Here is a 27349-nt window from a genome sequence, read left to right as displayed (position 1 = left end):
GCTTTCTTCACAAGGAAATGAATATCAGGGATAGGAAAGAACATTGTGAATTGCTTGTGTCTTTTACCAGTTTCTTTACTCTGGTGTTCATTTCTTTCTTATGGAAATATGAGAACCAGTTTAGGGATACTTTTGTTTATCCAGTCATATGCATTGAAAAATATTTCTATGTTTGTGGTTGATTTTTTACTTTGGCTTATTGTGATTTTACTATTGACACACATATATATATATATATATATATTTTTTTTTTATCAATTTCGGTATAGCCAGATTTTGTTTCAGGATTTTTGTTTAGAAATGCCTTAAGGAAGGAAGTATTAGACCTAAGTGAAAGGAGAGATAGATATATCATGTCCCGGGTTCAGATTCAAAATTGTAAATAATTAATTCTACCTAAAATAAAGTACTCATTCATAACAATCCCAATCAAGACACTTAGCATTTTTTTGTAGTGGAGCTTGACTAGCAGGTTTCAAATTTACCAGAGACAAAGTATAAGAGAAGGCCTGAAAAAAAGTAAGGAAAATTTTACTGCATCTTTATGATATGAAAGAGAAATTTGCTACTTATATTTCTTTTCTTTTTTTCTTTTTTCTTTTCAGGAAATCACCCACCTTAGGGGTTTGGATGGAAATTGAACAGACATATTTTGCCATTACGCTTTAAAATTCTTTTAGAAAACCAGTTCTAACTGTATTTCTGTTTAACTTGTGATTCTCCTCCCTCTAAATGAGGGAAGGACCTCCTGCTTTCTCCATCACAGGGAGGGGGCGGAGCATTCTCTAGAAGCTTGGATGTGAGCTGTGCCTGGCCAGTCCTGAGGGAGGAGCCGCATTACATACAGACTTGGAGGCTTCCGCCGAAGAGAAGAAGCTTGGAGGTAATGGCTGTCGTAACAGCTAGTTATTTTCGGTGATTTCTGGAAACTTTCAAGTAAAGGTGAGAAAAGAAGGAACTGTTGCTTTGGAGTAAAGGGAAAGGAGTGCCGTTTCGTGGGGGTCGTTGTTTCTATGAGGGACTTAATGTCTGGATTTTGTATTCCTTCAGATATTTTAAAAGTCCACATTTTGAAAGTGGGGGAGGTGGTGATCAGATTACACCTGAGTAAAAAATACTTCATGAGGTGGCCAAAGCTAACTTCTGAATAGGGCATTTTAGGTTTCAAATAAAAAGCAGTGGTAACAAGGGATAAATGATGAAACAAAAGTTAAGAAATTAATCTTTCTTATTTTGAAAAAAAAAGATTGTGATAATCCCAAATGAAAAATGAAGTTAGTTGGGGGTGTTGGCTTTTCATATTAGTTTGGTTGTATTGTGTTTCTAACAAATCTTACTGTTGTGAAGGAGTTTATATGGTAATAATCTGAAGTAATGTATAACTGTGCAGATTTAAATACTTCTGAAAATTAGGAGTTTGGTTATTTGTCAGGGGGATACTCAATGCCTTAGAGGAATTGCTTTTTTTATGGATGTTCAGAGGGCTATCTTTGTCTACATCTCTACCTATCTATCAGAAGAATATGTATTCCTATTTTTACTATAATCAGAAAAATATCTGAAAAATAATAAGCTAAGGAATAATGGATATATGTTAATATAACAAAACACAACAAACAGTATGTCTAGTAGTAAAAGATATCTAGGGGATAAAAGAGAGGAAATTTTCCACTTCTTTCTTCCACATTTCACTTAGCATGTAGTACCTGTGTCAGCATGAAGAAAAGAATTTTAAAACATGGGGGAGAAAACTACCTTCTCCAAAATGTGTAAATATATACAAACATGGAAGAATCTTCAAATATATGGGTGAATAAATGTAATTTCAGATAGTTCATTCTAGTATATCTATGATAAGGCTAACAATCAAAGGGATTAGACTCAAACGTAAGCAGTAAACAACTCAGTGGTTGAAGTAATGATGGCGTGTATTTTCTTCTTTAGATTTTATGTATCTTTAGAGTTTTTTGGAAGCACATAATGGAGCTGAGAGGGAGCAATCCATTTTGTTACAGATATTTAAATAGACACCACACACACTCCATTGCCTTTACCTGGAGGTGGATCTGAGAAGGCTGGTTATCTGGTTGCTTGGGCTTTTCTTGCAAATCAGATATTTAGACTATTGTCCAGACTTTGGTTCAAGGAGAAGGTATGTATTTGTATATTGATGTATTCCTGAGAAATAATTCAAAAAATGTTTTAAACATATTATAGAATAGCCACATAGGATAGTGCATCCATAATGTTGAATACTATGCAGCTGTAAAAAGAATAAGTTAATGCAATGAACTAAATAATAATAAGAAAAAGTGTCCATGGTATATTCCAAAAATAAGCAAATTGCAGAATGACCTGTATTATATTAATACAATATATGCCAGAAAAATCTGGAAATTTGTATGCTACTTTATTAATTGGGGATATAGATGTAGTTGGAGAGACAGAACACTTCAGTGTTCTGTATATCATATTTCTCCATTTAAAAAATCTTACTTTGAAAAGAGTATATTTGAATAATTTTCATTATGAGAAAATGAGATCAAATTTTAGAAATATAGACAACTCTTGTAAAAGTAATTCACAAAAAGATGATGTAAGAAAATATTTATTGATGTGGAGAGGTGATAAATCGTATTCTTGTTTAAAAACCATGCACACTTATAAAACCTGTAGGAAAAATCTAGAAATATGGAGAGCAAACCCTTATATTTTGACCATTATTGTGGAGACTTGCTTTCTTTGAAAAATAAAAGATGACGTAAGATATACAATATGCATGAGAGATATTCTAATAAAGACAGTAAAATGAGGAATTATTATTCCGTTTTTGTCCAACACAATTCTTAAATTGAGAATGAAAAAGTATAGAAGCCTAAGAAGGCTACTGTCTGGATAACTGTAGTTCCCACCCTTCCCCACTAAGGACCAGGGTATCTGCAGTTCTGTTTCTAGTCACAGGATGGAGCTTGCCAGGTGTCCTAAATTTTCTCCAGACAACCATTTTTATGAAGTGGACAAACAAAGCAATGAAACATATTTTTCATTAGCAGATTATGAGACAGTATGCGGAGTGTGAATGCAGTTCTGCTGAAATTTTTCACATGTGTAACAGAAAAAGCACCCACACCAGGACTGATATGAAATTCAAACAGAACACATTTTTTGAAAGGTAACTACAGAGATTTAGATATAGAAGACACAAGGCAACTGTTATTTCCCTTCTTTCTTGTACCCAGATCATACTTTTCATGAGAGAGCTCATTTCAGTATGAAGCAAGTAACAACTATATCACAGACAGCATTTCAAATAAAAACCAAAAGGGTGATAAACGTGGCATCTACATCACAGATGAAATTTCACCTCCTTCTTGTGTTTCAGAATGATGCGCCTGCTAAAGTTTTGGTAGGGAAGTTTCTTTACACCTTTTCCATTGAATTGGTTCAATTCCCTGTCTCCTTTGGGACAGCCTAGGTTAATATCAAAGATATACATGACCTGGGGAATCTGCACGTGATACCAGTTGAGCCCCAGAAAGGCAGTGCAACCTTGGAAGTGCTGAGCAGGGAGAAGGCTCTGCAGGACAAGCAGCTGGAGTGAGAATCAAGACAACCAGATCACAGGACCAGACCTTCGATAATCCACATGATACTGGGTAAAGTTCTTCCCATTTCATGAAATATTTCACGTTGAAAATGCATTGAGAACCTTAAAAGCCGCATTCATACTGAAATTATGTTAGGTTGAGAATTAGCGGTACAATTTATTTTGTTCCCCATCCTGTAATTAAGAGTCATAGTTTCTCATTTGGGAGGAAAAAAATCTCATGTGTTAAACCACTGTGAAGAAAATTGTGCAAGAGTCTATTCGGGTATCTACCTGAGGTTTCAGCCAATGGCCTGACTCTCCATTCCTTGACAGCTAGGTTGTCATCACCACATACTAGATAACAGAGTTACAAAGATACCTTAAAACCTGCTTAAGATCTTCTGACCCTCCTTACACAGACATCTGTATACTCTCTTGAATAGTATTTTATAGTGGTTTAACACATTTAATTCTTTCCCAGCAACCATCAGGAATCTCTCACTCTTGAAGTCATACTCTTAATGAGGTTGGTGCTGAACCCTACTGTCTGGGTCCATGAGATCTTTGGTTGCTTTGGACAGATGGGGCAGCACTAGCAGTATAGAAAACACAAAGCCACACATTCCCTCATGATAACCTAATGGGGTCCAAAAGGCCCAAATTATCCAGGAACACAAATGATGTCCCTGACACTGCCAAAGCCTCTCCGGCACACATTCCCTTCTTACAGTACAATAGAAATAATAAAGACAGGATATTGGGTTTGTTATCATAATCTTTCTTCTCTGTTTTTGTTCCTCTCCCCCGAAACATGTTCCGTGTCTCTAACCTCAGCTGATACTCACTATTTATTCTTTTGATTTTTATCTTATCTTCACTCTCATTGTCCACATTCTTTCTTCTTAGCAAAGTAAACTTTGTATCTGATCCCTTTTCTTTTCTGCCATGTTTTCATCTAATTCAGTTGTCACCCATTGAACATATTTTATTCAGGCTCTTTTGTGAAGTTTCAGAAGAATAAGAATCTACAAGCAGGCGAGAACCACTCACTAGCCCTAATAAGAAGAGCTAAGGGTTCATTAAAAACACTGCTTTCTAGAAAACCAGGCAGCCACAACTAGCTGAGTGACATAAGGATTTCCCTAGCGTATTGTGTATCTGTTGATTGGTTTCTTGTCTATCTGGCTGCACTGATTGAGGATGCGCAAATTCAATTTCTCTGTGGTTAAATTAGGACTTCTTTTGCTCCCTTTTCCCGTACTTCCTGTCTCATCTGTCTCTTACTACACACTTAGACAGGTAATAAACTCTTTTTTACGTACCATTAAATACGATTTAATATTTAGACAACCTAGGTTACATGTGACTCATGCGTCTTTCTTAACTATGTGGGGAGATGACAACTCAGCACAGTTGTCAAGGATTTGATGTTTCTCTCCACTGAACTAATAAAGGTCTCAAACCCACACCTGTCTGCCTGCCTGCCTGCCTATTCGACCCCTTCAAAAACGTGACTCTGTCATAATGCCTCCATGACAAATTCTTAAAAGCTGGACATTGGAGTGTGCCAATAGAAATCCATATCTCCTCCCCAAAGACCCCTTGATGTCCTTTATTCAGATTGGCTAACAGAATAATTTTGACCCAGTCTGACCCTGCATTATGTGTCTCTGGAAGAATGGAAGAATGATGGTTTCTTCTTCCTTTAGAGTCCCCAGTGCAGACAGCTTTTTTTCTCTTGTTTGCTAATTACAGGAAGAGCTGTGTCATACTGCAGTTCTATTTCTCCAACCTGGATAGTCATAGGGGGCAGGAGGCAGCAGTTGAGTTTACTTGTTCACTGGGATAAAGGGTGGGGTTGTGAGGGTCTCACCAAAATGACTTCTGTTTTATTTCATTGTTGTTTTTAAACCTAGCATAACATTTTTTTAAGAGAACTAACCCTCTGAATGATCCATTGGCACTGTGTAGGTTTCAGCACTTCCTGGGAAACAACACCTCTAAGTTAAAAATCTAAATTTAAATCTTACTTTCTGGAATGTTTTGTGAACACAAAAGCTCAGTAAGAGAGGATAGAAGAACTATTTTCTCATATTGAATTAGAAGTTGCAAACAACAAAAGCACAAGAACAAAGAGTTGCCAAATGTAAATGGGGATGGAATGAACTGGGGCATTTCTCTACCTAACAAACAACTGATTTTTCAGCCACTGCCCAGGGATAGCTATATCTTTAGGAGAAGGTACTGCCAGGCCCTGCAACACAAAAGAGATATGTCATAACTACTCCATGGCCAAGTGAATGCTATCATGCAGATATGATCAGTGTGAGAACATAGTGCAGAAATATATTTTTTAATTTGTGTGGAAGTGTGAATGTACATCAAAGATGGAGTGTTCATAGATAAGTATGGTAGTTACTGAAGGTGGTTGTAGTTCACCAGAAGGGACATGAAATTAAGCAATGCTTACTCTGGGCTTATATTCACCAATTTCTTCACAGTCTGAAGGTAAATGACATCATCCTTGGTTCAACCAAAGAGTCAGTATTCCAAGCCCAGGAGGCAGTGAATACTGGTGGAGAAAGAACACATTCTTTTGTTTGGGAGTCAGATAGACTTTGGCTTTAATTCTTTTTTGCCCTCTTCCCAGCTTCATGACCTTGCACGTGAGCCAAAGTGCCCATTTCCTCATTTTCTGGTCAATTGTCCATTGTATCATTTTTTCATTTCTTTGTAAGTGAAACTAGGTAGAAAAATCTCATTGCTGTTTACGTTTGCATCTCTGATTATTAGGGAAGGTGAGTATCCTTCATGTATCGTTCACTTTTAATTTTTATTTTGAATGTTTGGGTTTTGAAAAGCCCCACTGAATAGCACTTTCCTTTCTCCACTGAACAAATTGATATAAAACAAATAGAGTTGCAGATGGGAGCCAAAATGTCAGCTTAAGATAAGTTGCAGTCAAGGTAAGTGGCAGGGCATTGATTATTGTGAGAATCAAGTGGGCCTTATAACATCACATTTAAACAAATCTACCAAACAACCTAGAGGCTTGCAGCTGCACAAAAAGGAGAGAGATACCTGTAGTTGCATTACTTGAGCTTGCTCACAGGAAGTAAATAGGAGCAGGGAAAAACTATTCCCTCAGAATATTGTGAATTACCTATTTATAGCCTTTGCTCAATTTTTTCCACTTTGCTGTTTATTTCTTATTAATTTGGAAGCTCTACTTTAGAGATTTTTTTAATTGAAAACGGTTTTGTGAAGTTTGTTCTTTTTTCAACTTTGGTTTGTTGTATTTTTACCATATTTTTGTATTTCAGTTTATTCAGATACAGATCTCTTTTCTTTAAGGATTTTTATTGATGTTTTATGTTTAAGGAATGACTGTACTTGAAAAAACTAGAAAACATTCTGAAGGATAAATGAGACAACCTGAGTAAAGAGACACACCATGTCCCAGGGCCAGAGGAATAAAACTGTAGAGATATAATTCTTCACAAATTAATGTATTCATTCACTGTGATCAGAAACAAGGACCTAACAGGTCTTTTTAATGGACAATGACCAGCTGTGTCTTAAAATCTTGTAGAAATAAGTTGCCAGAAAAGGCAAGAAAAATATGCAAGAGCTATTTTTAACTGGGTCTTTATTTTATGATAAATGGATTTGCTAGGTCTTTTCAGGAAATCACCTTACCCCTGTGGTTTGAATGGAAATTAAAGAGACACATGTTGCCATTTCACTTTCAAGTCTTTTAAAAATGAACGTTTTTCCCCTTTAAGTGAATTTCAGTTAACTTGGCGATTCTCCTCCCTCTAATTGAGGGACAGGCCCCCTACTTTCCCCATCACAGGGAGGGGGCGGAGCATTCTCTGAGAAGCTTGGAAGTGAGCTGTGCCTGGGCAGTCTTGGGGGAGGGGCTGCATTTCACGAGGCTGCAGCTGACAAGAAGCTTCAAGGTAATGGCTGTCTTAAAGCTAGTTATTTTCTGGGAATTTCTTCGGGTTTGGGTGTTACAGTGGGAAAAAAAAAAGACGTTGTTGCCTGGGAGAGGTGGGAATGGAATACGGTTTGGGGAGAATTGTTGTTATTGTTACAGAATCAATCCCATGAAAATTTAGTTTCTCTCGATATTTTATGAAGTCCACAATGTGGGAATGGGCGATCAGATTACAGCTTCTAAATTAAGACTTCAGTGAGGCATGCTGTTCATGTTAATTTTTACATGGCATTCCATGTTTCTATTTTTGTTACAGATTGTATTATATTTTGCTGTGAACATTTATTATTCTACACAAAAAGTAACTGATAGAAAAATGTAAGCATAAAAAGTGATTGACATGTACAAACACAAGTATAAATGTACACGAATGAATGTGGAAGAGATTCAGATATGCTGTTGAGTGATAACATTTGTGAAAAATATATGCATTTTCCTTAAAGAGAACTAGACTCCCATGTTAACAGTCAGCATCTCTGAAGTGTTCAGATTACTGGGATTTCAAAATACATTTTTATTTGGTTTCAGCATTTTTAGAATTGTTTTATTCCGATTATTTTTATGAGAAGAGCACAACTAAGCTGCAACAGTGTACCTGTTTGGTTTCAGACACATAAACATTCACAGACACGACAGACATGCAAACATACCCCCCTTGTCTTTTGCCGATAGTGGAAATTTTCCTGGACCTGATCAAGCGCGTAGCCTGGTTGCTGTGTTGGATACCGCCCTGCATGTGTCCTCCTTACAACTCATTCTTTCAGAACACAGGTATGGCTGTGGTCAGCAAGAACTATTTTTCTATATCTTTTAAGTTTATTAGTGAGACAGGGGATTTGGTTTATTTCTATTAGCAGTTTTAGAAATATCATGTGGCATGGTGCATCCATACAATTGAATGTTATATAGCTGACATATGGGAAGTATGAACATGTAGTGATTTGAAAAAATGTCTGAGAAGTAGTATTAGGCGAAAAATGGAAATTGCAGAATGGCAAGCACTATATTATTAAAGATAAAAGACTGCCTTAATACTATATGTCTAACAGAATCACAAGAAATATAAGGCTGTCTGCTAATGGGATTGTGTGGTTGGAGACATAAGACAGTCTACTATCTCTATGTAAAAATAATCATTAATATATATTTAGTCATTTTTTAATGGTAGCAGAAAAAAGTTTGAAATAAAATGTTACAAATTAGGGGGGAAATTACATTTGAAGTGATTCATAGTCAATGAAAATACTTACTGATAGGGGAAAACTTTCAAACCATGCGCTTGAGCATGGTGAAAAGCTGGTCTGAAATTATATGCATTCATGTGTATTTGTAAATAAAGATGGAAAAATATTCAGGAAACAATAATATTAATTATTTTTCTAGAATTATACTTTCCTTTTATAAATCATGTCTTTTCAATTTTCAGTAGGTATGCAATTTTTTATCAGACCATTGGAAGTAAAGACATTGGCATTCCATGTTTTGCATAATGCATAACAAAACTCTAAATTTGAGCATGGTATATTCTAGAAGCCTGAGAAAACTGCTGGCTTGGCAGCATGTAGTTCCCACCCTTCCATAAGTATCTGGTAGTAATAAAGTGCAGTTCTGGTACTGGTCACAAGATGGCGCTTGCCAGATTTTCCAAATTTTCTCAACCAGGCAACTATTTTTATGAAGTGTGCAAACAAAGCCATGAAACGTATTTTGTATTACCAGACTATAAGACAACATGTAGAGTGTGATTATAGTTTCATTGAAGAAAACTATGTGTCTAGAAAAAAAGCCCCACATGAGGACTGATGTGAGAACTCAAACAGAAAGCATTTTTTTTAAAGTAACTACATAGACAGGCGCCTGGGTGGCTCAGATAGTTAAGCGTCTGCCTTCGGCTCAGGTCATGATCCCAGGGTCCTAAGATTGAGTCCCGCATCGGGCTCCCTGCTCCTTGGGAGCCTGCTTCTCCCTCTGCTTCTCTCTCTCTCTCTCCCTCTGTCTCTCATGAATAAATAAAATCTTTAAAAAAATAATAAATAAAGTAACTACATAGAACTCAGACTATAGAAAACACAAGGCAATTGTTATTTCCCTACTCTTCTGTCCTCACCTCACCTTTTCCTCATAAAGATGATATCAGCCTGAACCAAATAACAGGTGTATCACAGACAGCCTTTCAAATAAGAACAAAAAAGGAATATAAGCATGGCACCTATATCACAGATGAGATTTTGTCTTATTCCTCGGTTTCAGAGTGACATGCCTGCTAAAGTTTTGGTAGGGAAGTTTCTTTACACCTTTTCCATTTAATTGGTTTGATTCCCTGTTTCCTTTGGGACAGCCTAGGTTAATATCAAAGATACACGTGACCTGGGGAATCTGAATGTGATACCAATTGAGCCCCAGAAAGGCAGTGCGACCTCAGAAGTGCTGAGCAGGGAGAAGGCTCTGCAGGACGAGCAGCTGGAGTGAGAATCAAGACAACCACATCACAGGACCAGATCATCCACAATCCACGTGACATTGGGTAAGGCTCTCCCCATTTCATATTAAAACATGGTTCAGTTGAGAATGTACAGTACAATTTTATTTTTTCTGACTCAGTAGCCATAACATTTTAAATTTTAAATCACAGATTCTAGTGTTAGGAAAGAATTATCTTAAACTTCTAGGAAGGAATTATACAAATGGAAATCTACTTATGGAAGACTTGCAGGTCTCTGCCAACTGCCTGACTCTCAAGAAGTCCTTGAAAACTACCCTAATCAGTAGGTAGCTATGGCAGCCATTCCAAATATCTAACTCTTAAGCTCATCTTCTTAATGAGGTCATTGTGCTGTTGTCTGAGTCCAGGAGACACAAACCCCAGTATCTGTGTCTGACTGCCTTGTGTAGATAGGGCGGCACTGGCAGCTTTAAAAAGTTAAGATTACCCTAGGGGCACCTGGGTGGCTCAGTCGGTTAAGTGTCCAACTCTTGATTTCAGCTCAGGTCATGATCTCAGGGTCGTGACCTCAGGGTCATGAGCTCGAGCCCTGCATCAGGCTCTGCTCAGTGGGGCATCTGCTTCTCTCCCTCTACCCCTCCCCCCAGTCGTGTGCCCTCTCTCTAAATATAAACTAAATAAATAAATCTTTTTTATAAAGTTAAGATTACCCTAGAATAAACCTCAAGAGGCCCCAAAGTATCAAGATATCCAATAATAGAAATGGTGTCCCTGACACATTCCCCAACATCCCCCCCATCTCCTACCATACCCACCCTCATTCATTTCTTATATGTAATAGCTATAGTAAGGATTACATAGTGGGGCATTATAGAACTACTTCTCTTTTTCTGAATTTTCAAATATTTTTCCCCAACCGCAGTGTTTCTTTGGTGCCAGGTATATATTCATCTTTTTGTATGTCTTCTTCGTTTTCATTGTCCACCTTCCTTCTCCTTTGACAGAAGAATTCCCTTTGCTTATTCTCTTTCCTCTTTGACTTCTCTTTAAGTGATTATTTTCTTACTCCCTCACTTAAGTGAATATTTCTTATCTCCCATTCAAATTACTTACTCAAGCTTCCTCACAAGTTTTCATGAGGATCTGTATAAACACTGAATGAGAAAACTATTTTGTAGCCCTAAGGCAATAGAAGTCTCTAAAATTGCAGTTTTTGTGGTTACCTGGGCAGTCAGACACAGCCCAATGACCTAAGGATTTTTCTAAATGATTCAGAGTTCACTGATTGATTTCTACTCTATATCCAGATGTACCAATCATTCACACACACATTCAGATCTTCAGTGATTCATTTTGAACTTCTTTTATTTTGCCTTTCTTATGCTCTTATCTACTCCTTGCTGCACACTTAGACTGTTACTGAACTTTTACAAATTATTTTAACTGGTCCTTCTCTTTTCTTGTTAATCCCAAGAACACTATAGCTCAGTCTCTCTACTTCAATACTTAGATTGTAGTCTAGCTTTGTTTGCTATGTGCTCTAATGATGAAATTGTGAGGTCCTCATCAACTTTATTTTATTTCTTTTAATATATTTCCCATGCCATCATCCTGAATCTTAATTTCCTAGCAACTGCCACCATTGGCACTACGTAGGTGTTAGCATTACCTGGCAAACACAAAATCCCCAGACATGGCAGGTTTATCTTCATGTGACCTCTAGGTTACTATTTGGTATTTTTTTTCTTTTTTCCCCTCTCTATCATGCTCACATACATTTGGCCAGAGATTATGGAGTCCCTTTGGCTCTGGCAATAATTCACTCTCTGGCTAGCATTTCTTTTACCTGGGATATTCATTCTTAGTAAGCTTTCTTCTGATGTTCTTCCTCTTCAGGTGGGCTGACATTCAGCCAGAGAACATTAATAATAAGATTTTAACTTTGTTTATAGCTGGTTTCAGTTATTTGTTTGTACCTATGCTTTAGGGGTCATTCAATATTTTTTATATCCATTAAGTATCTATAATTCCTTGCTTTACCAGTGCTCATGTCCCCCTCATGGTTTTTACAAGTCTTCTAACTGAACCATTTCCACCCTTTTATATGAACTTTATACACTAAAGATATTGATATTTGTTTGTTCTATAACCACATTGTCTCTCATGTTATTTGGCTTCTGCTTTCTCACTGGGGACATAATTCTTAACTGGATCTCTATCTGCAGATTATGACACTTTGTTTTTTATTTTTATTTTTTATTGTTATGTTAATCACAGATTATGACACTTTGGCTTCTACTCCTTCCTTTCTTTCCATTCACATAGTTGAGTGGTATGTGAGAACTTCAGTGTAGTTAAAGGCTCTACCAATGAGGGTAAGTTTCACAAACTGTAAGGTGCTGATGTCATCTAGATTCTTGACATTTGTCCTGTGTTAACTAACTTCTAATGAAAGAGCTATTTAGTGAGTATATAAATTTGTAGAAAGAGATACATAACTGCATTAAAAGTCATGTGTCTTAGGTGACCCCCCAACATTTTAAAGTAAGTTCAGAAATAAAGTTAGCAAAAATTAAAGATATTTTAAAAAATTGAATTTCTGACATATTCTTTGTACACTCCAGAAGATATTTTTACACATACTTTGTGTAACCCACAACCTTTTTGGGTATTCATGACCCAAAGTACAAATCAAACTCCTATATATATTCCCATTACCCTCACAGTAAAATATGAACTTCTTATATAGCTTATATTCTGATTTTGGATGCCTTTTTAAGGCTCAGGTTTATTGAGGTGTAATTTACATAGCATTAAATTCACTCTTTCAGGTGTTAGTTTGATGAGTTTTGACAAAGGTCTATAGTCATGTAATGACAAATAGAGTCAGACTATAGAATATTATTATAATTTCAAAATGTTCTCTCTTGCCCCATTGTAGTCCGTACTCACTCTTTACCCTGATTCCTGGTGACCACTGATCTAATTTCTGTCCCTATAGGTTTTTATTTTCCAAAATATCTTATACATGGAGTCATATAATATATAGTTTTTTACATCTGGCTTCTTTCACTTAGCATGATGTTTCTGGTATTTACCCATATTGATGTATGTATCAGTAGTTTGTTATTCTGTTATTCTACAATTTGTGTATCTACTCATGAGTAGATTTATAATTTTTGGTAATTATGATTAAGGTTCTTATAAACATTCCAGAACAGATCTTTGTCTTGCATAAGTGTTTATTTCTCTTCGGTAAATACCTAGGAGTGGGATTCCTGGATTACATGGTAAGTATATGTCCAACTATATTAGAACCTGCCATACTGTTTTCTAAAGTAGCTGTGAGATCTTGTATTTTCAACAGCAGTATATGCATTCTAGTAGCTCTGCATCATTGCCAGCAGTTGATACTGTCATGTGTTTTTTCTTTTTAATATTAGCCATTCTTATAAAGGTGTTAGTGATATCTTACTGTGGTTTTGCTTGCATATCCCTAATTAATAATAGTGTTGGGCATCTTTCAGTGTGTTCATTCGATATTCATATATCTTCTTTGATGATGGTCTATTTAAATTGGTTGCCCATTTTTTACTAGGTGGTTAATCTTATTATTGGATTATAAGATTTCTTTGTATATTCTGAATAAAAGTTCTTTATTAGATATGTGTTTTGTAAATATATCCTCCTGTGGATTTTCATTTTATTTTTTAAGAGAAGTTTTCAAGTTCAATTTGTCAAATTTTTTATGGTGCATATTTTCTGTGTCTTAATAAATCTTTGTTTAAATGAAGGTCTCAAAGGTTTCCTACTTTGCTTTCTTCTAGAAGTTTTATAGTTTTCACTTTTACATTTAGGTCAGTAATTCATTTTGAATTAATTTTTGTATATGGTCTTAGGTAAGGAATCAAGATGAATATTTTTACATACAATGTCCAATTTTTCCAGCACTATTTGTTGAAAAAAACCATCATTTCTCCATTTAATTACCATTGTCAAAAATCTATTGACCATATTTGCTGGTCTATTTGTGTTCTGTTTATCTGTATGTCTATTTTATAGTATAATACACCATAATAATAATTGATAGCTAATAATATACTTGATTGCTGTAGTCCTTTTTTTAGAGGAGAGGGAAGAGCAGAGGGAGAGGGAAAGAGAGAATCTTAAGCACGCTCCACACCCAGTGCAGAGCCCGACGCAGGGCTCGTCTCATGACCCTGAGATCACAACCTGAGCTGAAATCAAGAGTCAGACACTTAACCAGCTGAACCACCCAGGCCCCCCTTGATAGCTGTTGTCTTAAAATCAGATAACATGAATCTTCCACTTTGGTATTTCCTTCCCAAAAGTGGTCTGCCTATTCTAGTTCCATTATTTTTCCTTATACACTGTAGAGATATCTTTTCAATTTCTACAAAAAGTCTGCTGGGATTTTGGTTGAGATTGCAATGATTCTATAGATATGTTTGGAGAGAAGTTACATCCTAAAAATAGTTAATCTTTCAGTCAATGAACATGATATATTTCTTCATTTATTTAGGTCTTCTTTAATATTTTTCATCAGTTTTTTGAAGTCTTCAGCATACAAATATGTACATATTTGTTAGATTTGTCCTAATTTAGTATTTCCTGTTTTTTGGTGATATTATAAGTGGTATTTTTGAAAACATCCAAACTTTACTATATAGAAATAAATTATTTTATGTTGATCTTACATCTGATGATATTGATAAACTTCCTTATTAGGTCTAATAGCTTCCTTTTTTTGGCAAATTCATTGGGATTATCTACATGGATCATCATGTCTGCAAATAAAGACAGTTTTATGTCTTCTTTCCAATATGTATGCCTTTAATTTACTTTTCAGGCATTACTGTATTGGCTAGTATCTCCAATATAATGTTGAATAGTAGTGGTAAGAGCAGACATCCTTTCCTTGTTCCTGATTTTAGGGGAAGAACATTCCATGTGTCACCATTAAGTATGATGTTAACTTCAGGCTTTTTAATAGATACCCTTGATCAGATTGAGAAAGATCCATTTAATTCCCAGTTTTCTGAGCTTTTTTATCATGAGTGTTTATAGAATTATGTCAGATGCTTTTTCTGCATCAATTGAGATGATCTTTTTTTTCCCCCTTTAGTCTGTGGATATGGTGAATTACATTGATTTGCAAATGTATAACTATCTTTACATTCCCAGGATAAACTCCGTTTTGGAGTCATTGGACTTTTCCTAGATCATTTTCTGTATCATTTCTGTATCTAACATCATTGGATCCATGTATTTATTTATGAGAGAAATTGATCTGCAGTTCACTTGTTGTTTTTTTTTTTTTTCTAGTTTTGGTATCAGGTTAATGCTGGTATCAAAATATGTTGGAGATTGTATCCTTCTTTTTTCACTATTATCATCTGGCTTGCATAGGGTACATTATTTTGCTTAGAGTGGAGCCTGGTGTGCCAGAAGATGTTTTCAATGATTTTTCTCCACCCTATATTCAGCAGTCTCTTCACATCTGTGCCACTAGAAGGGGGTTCTCTCTGCACTCTTGCCTATTTTGCAGCAGTAGTCTCCTCTTATTATTAGGTGCTAGCCTCTTGGTGAGGCAGGGAGTGCTCTTTGTTGTCCTGTCCAGACTCAACCTTATGGAGGCCCTGTGCAACTGGACCTTGAGACTTGTCCTTTCTCAGCATTCTTTCCTTTCAGCATGGTAGCTAACCTCTGATTTGTACCTGGAGTTGGTCTCTGGTGAGAGATATAACCACTGCTTTTATTCATGTAGGACCGTGGGCCTAAGGGTTTCATACCCCACCTCAAGGGCAGAGGTTTTTTTACTCCTACTGCACACCCCACCCTGCCCACCTCCAGCAGCAAAAGATCTCTGTTTTTGTCCTGGGGATGGGAAGGTTTCCTGTCTCCCCCTCCCTGGACACATGGGTTTTGCTTTTACCCCTCCCCCAGAAGCAGTGGATTTTTACCTGTATGCAACAGGGAAAGGTTTGTTGCTTCTCTTCTAGTGACTTAAGGCTTTTGCTTCTCACAATAGAAGGGTTTGGATAAGTGTGTGGGGCTGTCTGTCTGCCAGCAATAGCTTATTGCCCCCTGCATACCTCAACCACTGACATGGGCTGTTTTTGATCGCCTGCTTTGTCCCTAGTCATGTATGTGTGCTTCTGGTTAAGGACTGTGAAAAAGAACTTGGCAGTGAGTGAGTGTATACATGTCTGGGATGCCAGATATTCCAAACTACACTAGCCCAGTAAGAATTAAAAATTCATTAAAATTTCAGCTGATTTCTTTTTACCTGCTTGCATGACAGCCACCTCTGTACCATGTTTTGCCAAAAGTGAAAGAGTGCATGTGTCCCTCTAGTCACCCTTTGTAAGTCAGTTTACCAGAGTTCTCTGATGGGCTCAAGGAATGTTACAGTTTTGTAGATTATCTAGATTTTTATCATTGTTCGCTTATGGGTGATATTCTCTTGTGGTTTTTCATATCCTAATTGGAAGTAGAACTGGTACTTTCTAATAATGTTATGTATGGGTTATTTTTGTTTTCTTTGTTATTAAATATGATTTAGGAAGAAGCAGATGGTTTCTGAAGCATATTTATAAAGAGTAGATTTTTATATAATGGTTATGAAATGTTTCTACTTAAATTTTATTTTTTAAATTATTATCAATTAAAACCATATTTTATAGTATCATATATAATACATGACTTCTTTGTATACACTTCTTTGGATTTTACACATCTATAGATTCATATAATCACTACCACAGTCAGAATACAGAAAGTTCCATCACCCCACATCTTTCTGTGCTATGCTTGTATATAGTCACACCCTCCCCCTACCTATAATTCCTGGCAGCCAATGATCATGTCACCATCACTATACTCTCCTCTTTTTGAAAATTTCATATAAATGGAATCATACAGTATTGTGGCAGACACAACCTAGGCGGCCCACCTCCTTCTGTAATTTCCCCCTCTTGAGAAGTGTGGATAGAACCTGTGATTTGTTTCTAATCAATAGAATTCAGCAAACGTGATGTTATGTCTCTTATTCCCAAAATTATATTAGGTTATATAAGACAATTTTATGTTAAATTAGATGCAGAACTAGGTACAGAATTTTAAGTTCCAGTGACTCCCAATACATAACTATTTCAAATTCATTAATTAACTCACCTATTCATCCAGGCACATTTACAGAGCCTTTTTCCATTTGCAATGAGGTAGGTACAGTGTATCTTAGTGATTAAGAGCATGGACTCTGGAGTCAGAGTACCTGGATTAAAATTCTGTGCACCACATGCTCTCTGGATATCCTGGTAAACATTCATTAATCTCTAAAGCAATGGGAATACTCGTAATACCCACCTAACAAGAGTTTGTGAGGGTCAAGGGAGATAGTGTATACAGAGCCCCTGGCAGAGCATGTGGCACATGGTTAGAAACAGTTTTGGCTTCTATAATCTTTGTCATTATTATGAATAATACTACTGTTGTTATGCAGAATGAGTTGGTTATGGAACTCTCCTCCATGAAATAACTCTCTGGTTATTAAATGAGATAATATGTCAAGTGATGGGATGGGTTTAGATACTATTAGATCTATAATTATTTTCTATCTTCATTATAATAATAGTAGTAGTAACAGCCTTTATTATTATTGATTACCATTCTTCTCCCCTTCTTTCTAAAGAACAGTGAAATATAAAATATTGTCCAAGGAATTAGTTTTTTCCTTTGCATTTTGTTTGGAAAATAGTAAAGTAGCGTAGCATTTCCTGATTTATGTGCAATATAGAAAATAGACAAATTATGGTTTTTATGTAATGACCTTACTTTATTTGCATTTGTTTTTTTCCAAACATGTGAGATGAGAAGACAGAATAAGAAATATTTCATTATAAACTACATAATTGAATATATCTCTTTATTTAAATAAAGACATATTTACAATGGCCTGATAATCCTCTTTAAATTATATAGTAATACTTTGAAAGCTTTGAAAAGATTAATTCTGTGATACAAATGATATTACTTTTGTTAATGATTGCAAGATCAACTATTTTGTTCTACTACTAGAAAGAGAGACTGGAAAACACAGTGACTTAGATAAGATAAAGTTTATTGTGTCACTAAGTTAAAGTGTTTGGAAAGAGCTGGCTCCACTCAGGGGTTCAGGATCTTCCATCCCTAGTGAGTTGCATCCTTTTTCTAAGTCACTTGGTCCAGAATGACTATCTGAATTCTATCATGGTCAAATTCTAAGGGGGAAGCAAGAGAGAGAGGCAAAGTGAAAAAAGGCCTAGTTGGTTCTTTACCCCGTTTGGAGGTACCTTCTCTGGAATCTTTACAAGTATTTCTGCTTATATTCTTTGGCAAGAAATTCCATATGACAGTGGCTTATATGGTAAAGGAGTCTGGGAAAAGTAGTATTTTAAGAGTTTATACTGCACCTTGAATGCAACTGGGGTTCTGCTAATGAGGAAACAGTAGACTTAGGGTGAGCAACTAGAAGTTTCTGTCCCAGTCATTATAACTATGATACATGGTTGTACAAAAAAAATATTAAACGAATAAAGGAAATCTATAAAAGATTGAAAGGGAAAACTTCCTGTGGCAGAGAGAATGCTACAGGGTTCACCAAACTGTTTCATTTTCCTCCTGGGACACAGGGAAACTGCTTTCCCTGGCCTCTATGGCAGTTTTATCTAGTTGACTGCAACCAGCAGTCATGTTTGCCAGCCCTGCCCCTAAAACCTGCCACAGGATTCTCCAGCCACCCTCTTCAGAAGATTGCTAGCCAGGTGCAAAAAACGCAGTGGAGGACTTCAAGGCTAAAGAAGATGGTACAGTCATAGATGGAAGAAGTTTGAATCTCTTAATGACTGATAGGAATGGCCATCCCTCCCCATTCTAGCCACTTGATGACCTACGTTGTACTTTGACATCAGGAAAATAAACTTCTGTGGCTAAGCCGCAGAGATTTAGGGGTTGTTTATAGTATAGAACATTACATATTCTAATTATTAGAGCCCTCAATAATATGCCAGTCTAGAGATGATCTTCATTAATTTATTGGTACTTATTGTTCCAGTATTAAAGCTTATATAAAGGTGGATTTTTTAACATATATGTTTTATGCTACATGATACAGAGGCCAAATAAAACACTTCATCCTTAAATATCTTCATTCCCAAAATTATCACTAATGATATAAAAAATTGGCTTTCTAAGTTAAGTCAGAAATCCAAATTTAAATTCAGACAGGAGAATTTTAATGAACAAAATCTACAAAATACATTTCAGACATACAAATAAACAAAGACATGTAAATTTTTCTTAAAAATTAATTATCACCACATTGAATTGCCTGAATTGAAAAATACCAACAAAATATAAGAAGGAGGAATTTCCAGTTATTGATGAGGGTATGTGAAATGGGTACTTTCTGGCCAAACCAGGGATTTTTCTGCCTTTAGTCAAAAATATCCATGTTTGTGAAGAATTCTCTGAAACTTTCCTAAAGTATTTAGAAGAACTGAATAAAAGGAAAGACTTACCATGTCCTAGAAACAGAAAAAAAATTATATAGAAGCCATTCTCTCTAAAATAATGTGCAGTTTTAGTGCATTGCCAATCAAGATCTTAATGAGCTATCTTAATGGAGGTTTATCAGCTGGGTTGTAAAATTTACCTGCAAAGGTAAGGTGCCAGAGAAGGTAAGGAAAAAAATATGTTAGGAATATTTTAAACTAGATTTTTGTTTTTTAATAGAGTGGTTTGCTAACCTCTTTTTATCAAAAAATCACACTCCCTCAGACTTGAATGGAAATTAAATAGACACTTGTTGCCATTCACTTTAAACTTTTTTGGAAAAATAAACCATTTCTACCCTTTCATACTTCAGCAGTTTAATTTAGCAGTTCTCCCTTCCCCAATTCAGGGAGGCGCCTTCTGTCATCCCCATCACAGGGAGGGGGCGGAGCATTCTCTGAGAAGCTTGGAAGTGAGCTGTGCCTGGCCAGTCTTGGGGGAGGAGCTGCATTTCACCAGTCTGCAGCTGACAAGAAGCTTCAAGGTAATGGCTGTCTGAAAGCTAATTATTTCCTAGGGGCTTCTCAGGGCCCTAGAGTATAGATGAGGAAAATAGGGAGGGTGGTCTTAGAGTGGTGGGAAGGGTGTGTGCTTTTGAGAGAATTGCTGATGTTTTGAAGGAATTGATCCTTTGGAAATTTTGTATCTCCCAATGCTTTAAAAGTCCACAATAAGAGAAGGGGTGATCAGATTACAGCCTCTATATTAAGGCTTCTGTGCAGCATGGCTGTTCATGCTAATTTATTGACTTGGCATCCCATGTTTATATTGTTAGACATTCTGTTACTCTTTGACTTTTTAAGCATTCATTTATTTACACACAAAAATGATAGATAAAAATATTTGACAGCTTGGGGGAAAATACTGTAACTTGATTGCCATATAGAGAGATTATGTATGTGTCATCTGCACATGCATATGGAAAGGGGAACATGTATGTAGTTGAGTGAAGTCATTTGCACACCCCATGCATGTATATATATGTGTGGTTAGAAAAAAAAATTTGGGAGAAAATAAACTGCTATATTAGCATTTCTGGGTGGTCAGGTTACTATTTTAGTGTTATTTTTCAGTCTGTTTCCATCTCTTTAGAGATTTCCCCATGATTATTTTTATAATCATGAAAGAAAAATAAAGCTGAAACAAGATGCCCATTCTGTTTCAAACACATAAGAATTCATAGACACATGCAGATGTGCAAACATACCTTGTTTTTTGCCAATAGTGGAAATTTTCCTAGACCTGATCAAATCCATGTAACCTGGTTGCTGTGTTGGCTACAGTCCTGCATGTGTTCTCCTTGCAACACATTCTTCCAGACCACAGGTATGGCTGTGGTCAGCAGGGCTGTGGTCTGACAGTGAGATAGAGTGGTTTGTTTCTATAAGCACTTCTTAAAATGATTATCCAGCTTGGTGTAATCATACAATTAAATACTGGAGAATAGAAACATGAACTTCTACATCTAGTGATTTGAAATGTCTGAGAAATAAGATGAAGTGAGCAAAGCAAATTATAGCATAGCATTTATCATATGATCTCTCTTAAAATTAAATATGTATGTTAGTGACACATATGTATGCTACTACTGGACTTGCAACAAGTCTGGGAAAAACATGTCTGCCACAGTATTAATGGGATTATTTGTATGGTTGGAGAGACAGGCTCTCTTTTTAAAATACTGTTACTATATATTTATTCATTTACTTGGTTTACATCACCAGGGAAAATACTGACATAAAATGTTGCAAATGTGGGAAAAACCTCATTTAAAGTAATTCATAAAAAATCATGTGGAAAATACTTTTTTTGTGTGGAATGATGTTCAAACTCTTCTTTTGAGATCTGACGTTGGTTTGAAGTGATATGCATTCATTTATACATGTAAAAAATAACCAGAAATATTGTAGTTGAAGACATTATAATCCTGTTATAATCCCACACAACAAAACCCTCGAGCTTAGATTATTATAGAAGTCTGGGACAACTCCTAGCTGGCTAAATGTAGTTGCCACCCTTCCTTCTCCCTTGAGAAGGACCTGATCCTGATTGAGGCCATCCGTACTTCTTGGGGAGGCTGCAGTTCTGGTCTTGGTCACAAGATGGCACTTGCCAGGTTTCCTGAATTTCTCCAGACAACCATTTTTATGAAGTAGGCAAACAAAGCGATGAAACATATTTTGTATTTGTGAACTATGAGACAGCATATCGAATGTAATTGAAATTCTGTTGAAAAATTATATATTTAAAGAAGGAAAAATCCACATGATGATGTGAGGATTCAAACAAAGGTCTACGGTCTGGCTCAGAGTAGACACAGGGTACTTGTTATTTTCTTTCCTCTTGTCCCCACCTCACAGTTTTCCTGAGAGCAATTATTTCAACATGAACCAGATAGCATAACAGTATCACAGACAGAGAATTTAAAATAATAAGAATAAGAAGGGAAAAAAAAACATATCTAAATTGCAGATAAGATTTTATCTTAGTGTAGAATTCCACTGCCCTAGGGAAAACATTAGGGGCACCAAAGTCCCACGGTATCTAATAACATAGAGTCCCTGACACACCACTGCGGCCTCTTCCACCTCTGTCAGTATGTACATAAATTTACTCCTTAGTACTCATGTGCAATAATAAGGGCATGTTCTTGAATTTGAGATATTATAAAGCCATTTCTCCACTTCTCATGCCCCACCTTACATTACGTTGCATTTTTCTCCTCACCAAACATTGTTCTTTCTTTTCTCTCTTCTCTGTTTGCAACTGCTCACTTCAACCTTGGCAAAACAATTTTATTTGCTGATACTTTTCTTCTTTCCTTTTCCCTATTCTAGTATCCTCCATATTGTCCCATTCAAACAACGTGTTCACACATCCTTGGGAAATTCAGCTGGAGAAGAACAGGCCACACAGGCTTTATACCTTTTGTAGTTCTAAGACAAAAGAGGCTTTGTCAGAGTATTGCTTTTGGTAGAAACTGCCTTAGCAGTGTCAAGAATAGCCAGACACCTCAAGTTCTGATAGTAACCTCTTGGCACACATATCTAAATCGTAATGGATGCTGGGTATGTCCTGTGCAATTGGAAAGACCAGTTATGGCCAGCAAAAGTTTTGTCTAGATCTGAGATGTCATCAAACAGTAAGAGAAAAAAGACATTTTCCCTGGAAGTTCAAATACTCTCACTGGATGAAAAAATTAAAGTGGAAAGCACAGAAACAAAGATTCTAAGTAAATCTCGAATTGAAGCCATTGCCTCCTCACTAGCAGTACAGTCAGAAGTCAGTGCTCCACCTAAAGAGGAAACAGCCTATGAAAGGTCACTAAAAGTGGCACTGGATATTCTGAATGAAAGAACAAATTTGAGTCAAGCAAGCAGTTCAGATGAAGAAGCAACCATTACTTTGTCTCAAAATGATCCACAAAAGCTTTCTGATTCACCCCCTCATAAAAAGTATCGGAAGCATGAAGGAGATGACGGAGATGAAGGAGACCTATCAAAGTGTCTTGAGGAAAGTGAAACCGCAACATCCCTGTTAGGAGCTAATTTAGAGAATAATGATTCCCTGTGTGATGATAAATCACAGGTGCATGCAACCATTGATACTCTTGCAACTGAAATGGAAACAAAGTCATCAGAAAACTCCAGCTGGTATGAAACTTTTCCTTCCCTTTCAGAAGATGAGGATGAAAAGGAAAGCAAGAAAAAGATTGATATCTCAGCAGTTATGCCTCTGTATTCCACAATCAAAAAAGAGGATGTATGCATTAAAGATGAAAAGTTCACTCCAACTTGGCCATCAGATACCTTCACTGTGCCCAAAGCTGTGAAAGAGGAGGCACAGGATATTTGCCCAGAGACCCTGGGAGTTTCCTCTGAATGCTCTACCTTCTCAGAGAATATTGAAGATCCTGGAGAAGGCCCTTCAAATCCGTGCTCAAGTACCAGCCAGAATCAACCTGTAGAATCAGAAGCAGGTGCTGCGGCATTGCCCAGGCATTGTTCATGGGAATGTCAGGTTTCACTTAGTGCCTCTAACCGTGTCCTGGATTATTCACTCCTTCTTATGAATAATGAAAGAGATCTTCAGAGACTGGATTTCGAAGAACTTGGGGAAGAACTTCAGGCTTCTGATAAGTCAGCACAGCTAAATCCTATTGATACTTCCGTATTAGATGACAACGACGAAGATGAAGAACTTCCACGCTTTGTTTTTAATTATGAGCCTCGTTCATTTGAAACAGGAATGATAGTCTGGTTTAAATATCAGAAATATCCATTTTGGCCAGCAGTGGTGAAAAGCATCAGGCGAAAAGAAAGAAAAGCAAGTGTGCTTTTTGTTGAGGCAAGCATGAATCCTGAAAAGAGAGGCATTAGGGTGCCTTTTAGAAGATTAAAGAAATTTGATTGTAAAGAGAAACAAGCACTAGTGGAGAAAGCCAGGGAGGAATACAGTGAAAGTATTGACTGGTGCATCTCGCTGATTTGTGACTACAGAGTTAGACTAGGTTGTGGTTCTTTTGCGGGCTCTTTCCTTGAGTATTACGCTGCTGATATTAGTTATCCACTTAGAAAAGTAATCAAACAGGACACCTTTAGGAACTTATTCCCAAAGCTGCATAATGAGAATTCTGCAGAACAGATGGTTGTGACTTCCCAGACCAAGAAAATGTCCTTCCAGAAAATTCTTCCTGACCGAATGAAGGCTGCTCGGGACCGAGCCAACAAGAACCTAGTGGACTTCATTGTGAATGCAAAGGGAACAGAGAACCATCTTCTAGCCATTTTAAAAGGCACAAAAGGGTCCAGGTGGCTGAAGTCATTTTTGAATGCAAATAGGTTCACTCCCTGTATTGAAACATACTTTGAGGATGAAGATCAGTTGGATGAGGTGGTGAAATATTTACAAGAAATCTACAAACAAATAGATAAAAAAATGCTGACTCTGATAAGAGATGATAAAATTAAATTTATCCTGGAAGTTCTTCTGCCAGAAGCAATCATTTGTTCAATTTCTGCTGTTGATGGATTAGATTACAAGGCAGCTGAAGCAAAGTATCTAAAGGGACCATCCCTAGGATACAGGGAAAGAGAATTATTTGATGCAAAAATCTTATTTGAAAAGAGACGGAAACCATTAACAAATGAAGCTCATTAAATCTCTTGAGAGTCCAAACCATAACTGGAAACTTTCATAGATATTAGTTTTAAAAAGTTGCTGAACAATTCTAACATATATTTTCCAGAAATGGGAGAGTTTGGGTACTGTGTTCACTTTTTTTTGCCATCTCTAGGATTTGTGAGTATCACTACATCTTGATTTCCTTTTCTTAACGCTCCTTCAGTCAGTTTTATTAACATATCAGCAGTTCTACTTTCCCATACATTTTTAGAATGCATAATTCCTAAATTATTTTTAAGGGAAAGTACTGTTTTGTTTTTTGACTTTTTTTGTGTCTCTGCTGTATAGTTAAATACAGTGTGCACAATCATTTTAATATTAAAATTGCACTGGTGTTAGATATTAAGGGAGATAATTAGAAAACTAGTCTAAAGAACATCACATATATTTTTTGCTTAATTTTTATAAAATATTAGGTTTTCTCTTAAGATAGTTGAATTATTTTTCCTGCCATGCCTATTTATTTTTGGAAAAAAAATAACTCTGAAACATGGAACCAAAGATAGAGAGATGCTTTGCTATATATTATATTTAACGGCAATTGTTTTTGCAAGAAAACAGTCTGGAATTCAAAAATAAATAGATTACCTGCATGCAGTCTATATGTGTGTGAATAACATCTCAGCATGCAGAAAATAATTTTGACAGCCTTGAACAGGATTGTTCATTTTACGTTTCTCTGAAATTCCGTTTATGAGAGTGTCTGTTATTCAATAGCTGAATGGTTTCTTAAAACAGGCTGTCTTCATTACTAACAGTGACTGTATCTTAATATAGCCTTCTGACCACATGTGGAAGGCAGCTAGAATCATTGTATTCACAGTCTGGCTACTCTAGATGGATGAGTCCAGGCTGATTGCTTAAGAGCCCATCTAGTTTGATATAAACTATAGAAAATGCAAGCACTTTGTTCTGAGTCTTGTATCTCTGAATACATAGTCATTTGTTTCAAACCAAGCAATCTTTATCATCTGGCTTATTCGTAAAATAGTTCAAGTTGGTTCCAATAATATAAATGCCAACTGGTAAGTTATTCCAGGCTACTAGAAAGAGTAGATAGACCAGAATCTGTGAATTTGGAAATGGGTCACAGAAAAAGCCTCCATTTGTCCAAAGTTGACAATTATCTGAATGTTTCAAAATAAACAAAAGTTAATGTTTGAAGCCAATGAAGTGTTTATTCTAACTTGAAACAAGACTTCAGTGAGAATAAATTTTAGGAGAGCTACTTTATTTTAAAACCTTGACATAAATATAAATGCTAAAGGCTTAACATGAACCTGTCTGCATTTTTACTGATTGAGGCAAGTGTCACTCTTGGGGTTTTGTTACATGGCCACATGTTTATGTAAAATTTGCAAATGTTTGATGTTTTGATTTGCAATAAAGCTATTATATCTTTCACCTTGGATGGTCACTTTGTCATACTTCAGATTGTGCAGCTACATAAGTGGTGTTTCTGTGGAAAAAATATATATATATACACACACATATATATATTTATAATTTGTTTGAAATTTTTGCCTGCTGTAGTTGTCATAAGTTTAACACTTGTTATATGTTATCATTATAAATAAATATTCATTACCATGATTGATTTTGTATTATTTTAAAAGAGAGCCATCTAAATTGTATAAGCTTCAGATTCCACAGAACCTTATTTGGACCCTGCCTGACAAAGACCAAGTCTCCTTGGGCATACAGCCTATACCAATCTACATAGCTCCCTCAAGATGCTGAGATATATTTGACAACAGATATCACCACACTATATGTGGATCTTATACCTTGGGAAAACACTGTATTTACTCTATAAAATTGTGTTCCCTTGATTCCAATCTGTTACCCACCTTCAGTTTTCTCAGTGGAGCCAACCCTATCACTTGGTTCTAATATTTTCTTTACTACCTCATTCATTCATTCATACAATTGTGAGTCAAGAGAGCAAACAATGTGTGGTTTAAAGCCCAGGTCTGAGCATTTAAGGTGACCCCAATGACAGGGTCAGATTTAGGGTGAGCCAGATGACAATCTAATTTCTAAAATGACTAGGATGCATTACATCATAATAGAAATATTTATTAATCTTGTGGACAGCTCGTATTTGAAAACCAGAGCCAGAAGCTTCCCCATATTTGTGAGTTCCTGGATATATGGTTTGGGGTAAAGGGGGGGTACATGATTATTCCTGGGATTTCATGTTGTGGCATTTATTGAAGTGAGGGAGATGTGCCTCAGACATGCATCTATATTCTCTTTGGGTTTTTTAAAGATTTTATTTATTTGAGAGAGTGAGAGAGCACAAATGGGGAGAAGAGGGAGAAGCAGGCTCCCCACTGAGCAGGGAGCCCCACCTGGGGCTTGATCCCAGGACCCTGAGATCATGACCCGAGCCGAAGGCAGCCACTTAATGGACTGAGCCACCCAGGCGCCCTGAATATTCTCTTTAAATGAATTGGCATTTGGGGTGTGGAAGTGGATGAGCTTGGCTTCCAACTCTGTGGATTCTGAATTA

General features: G+C 36.4%; 1 protein-coding gene across 12 annotated transcripts; it reads left to right on the top strand.

The window, feature by feature from the left end:
• The first annotated feature begins 823 nt into the window (after nt 1–823).
• On the top strand, nt 824–26418 carry PWWP3B (PWWP domain containing 3B). 12 transcript variants are annotated; one of them, XM_027607517.2, is made up of 7 exons: nt 825–942; nt 3383–3656; nt 7446–7551; nt 8265–8363; nt 9936–10116; nt 20000–20134; nt 22488–26418. In XM_027607517.2, the coding sequence occupies exon 7, from the start codon at nt 22708–22710 to the stop codon at nt 24808–24810; it is 2103 nt and encodes a 700-aa protein (XP_027463318.2). In that variant the 5' UTR covers nt 825–942; nt 3383–3656; nt 7446–7551; nt 8265–8363; nt 9936–10116; nt 20000–20134; nt 22488–22707; the 3' UTR covers nt 24811–26418. The 12 variants fall into 12 exon arrangements, with proteins under 12 accessions (XP_027463312.2, XP_027463309.2, XP_027463318.2 ...); XM_027607514.2 differs by having other exon boundaries at nt 9931–10116; XM_027607515.2 differs by having other exon boundaries at nt 7423–7551; nt 9931–10116.
• Nucleotides 26419–27349: the final 931 nt, after the last annotated feature.

The sequence above is a fragment of the Zalophus californianus genome, chromosome X (genome assembly GCF_009762305.2).
Source record: "Zalophus californianus isolate mZalCal1 chromosome X, mZalCal1.pri.v2, whole genome shotgun sequence".
In the NCBI taxonomy this organism is placed as follows: Eukaryota; Metazoa; Chordata; class Mammalia; order Carnivora; family Otariidae; genus Zalophus; species Zalophus californianus.
Note: the sequence above shows the minus strand (reverse complement) of the source record. Positions and strands in the feature narration are given on the sequence as shown.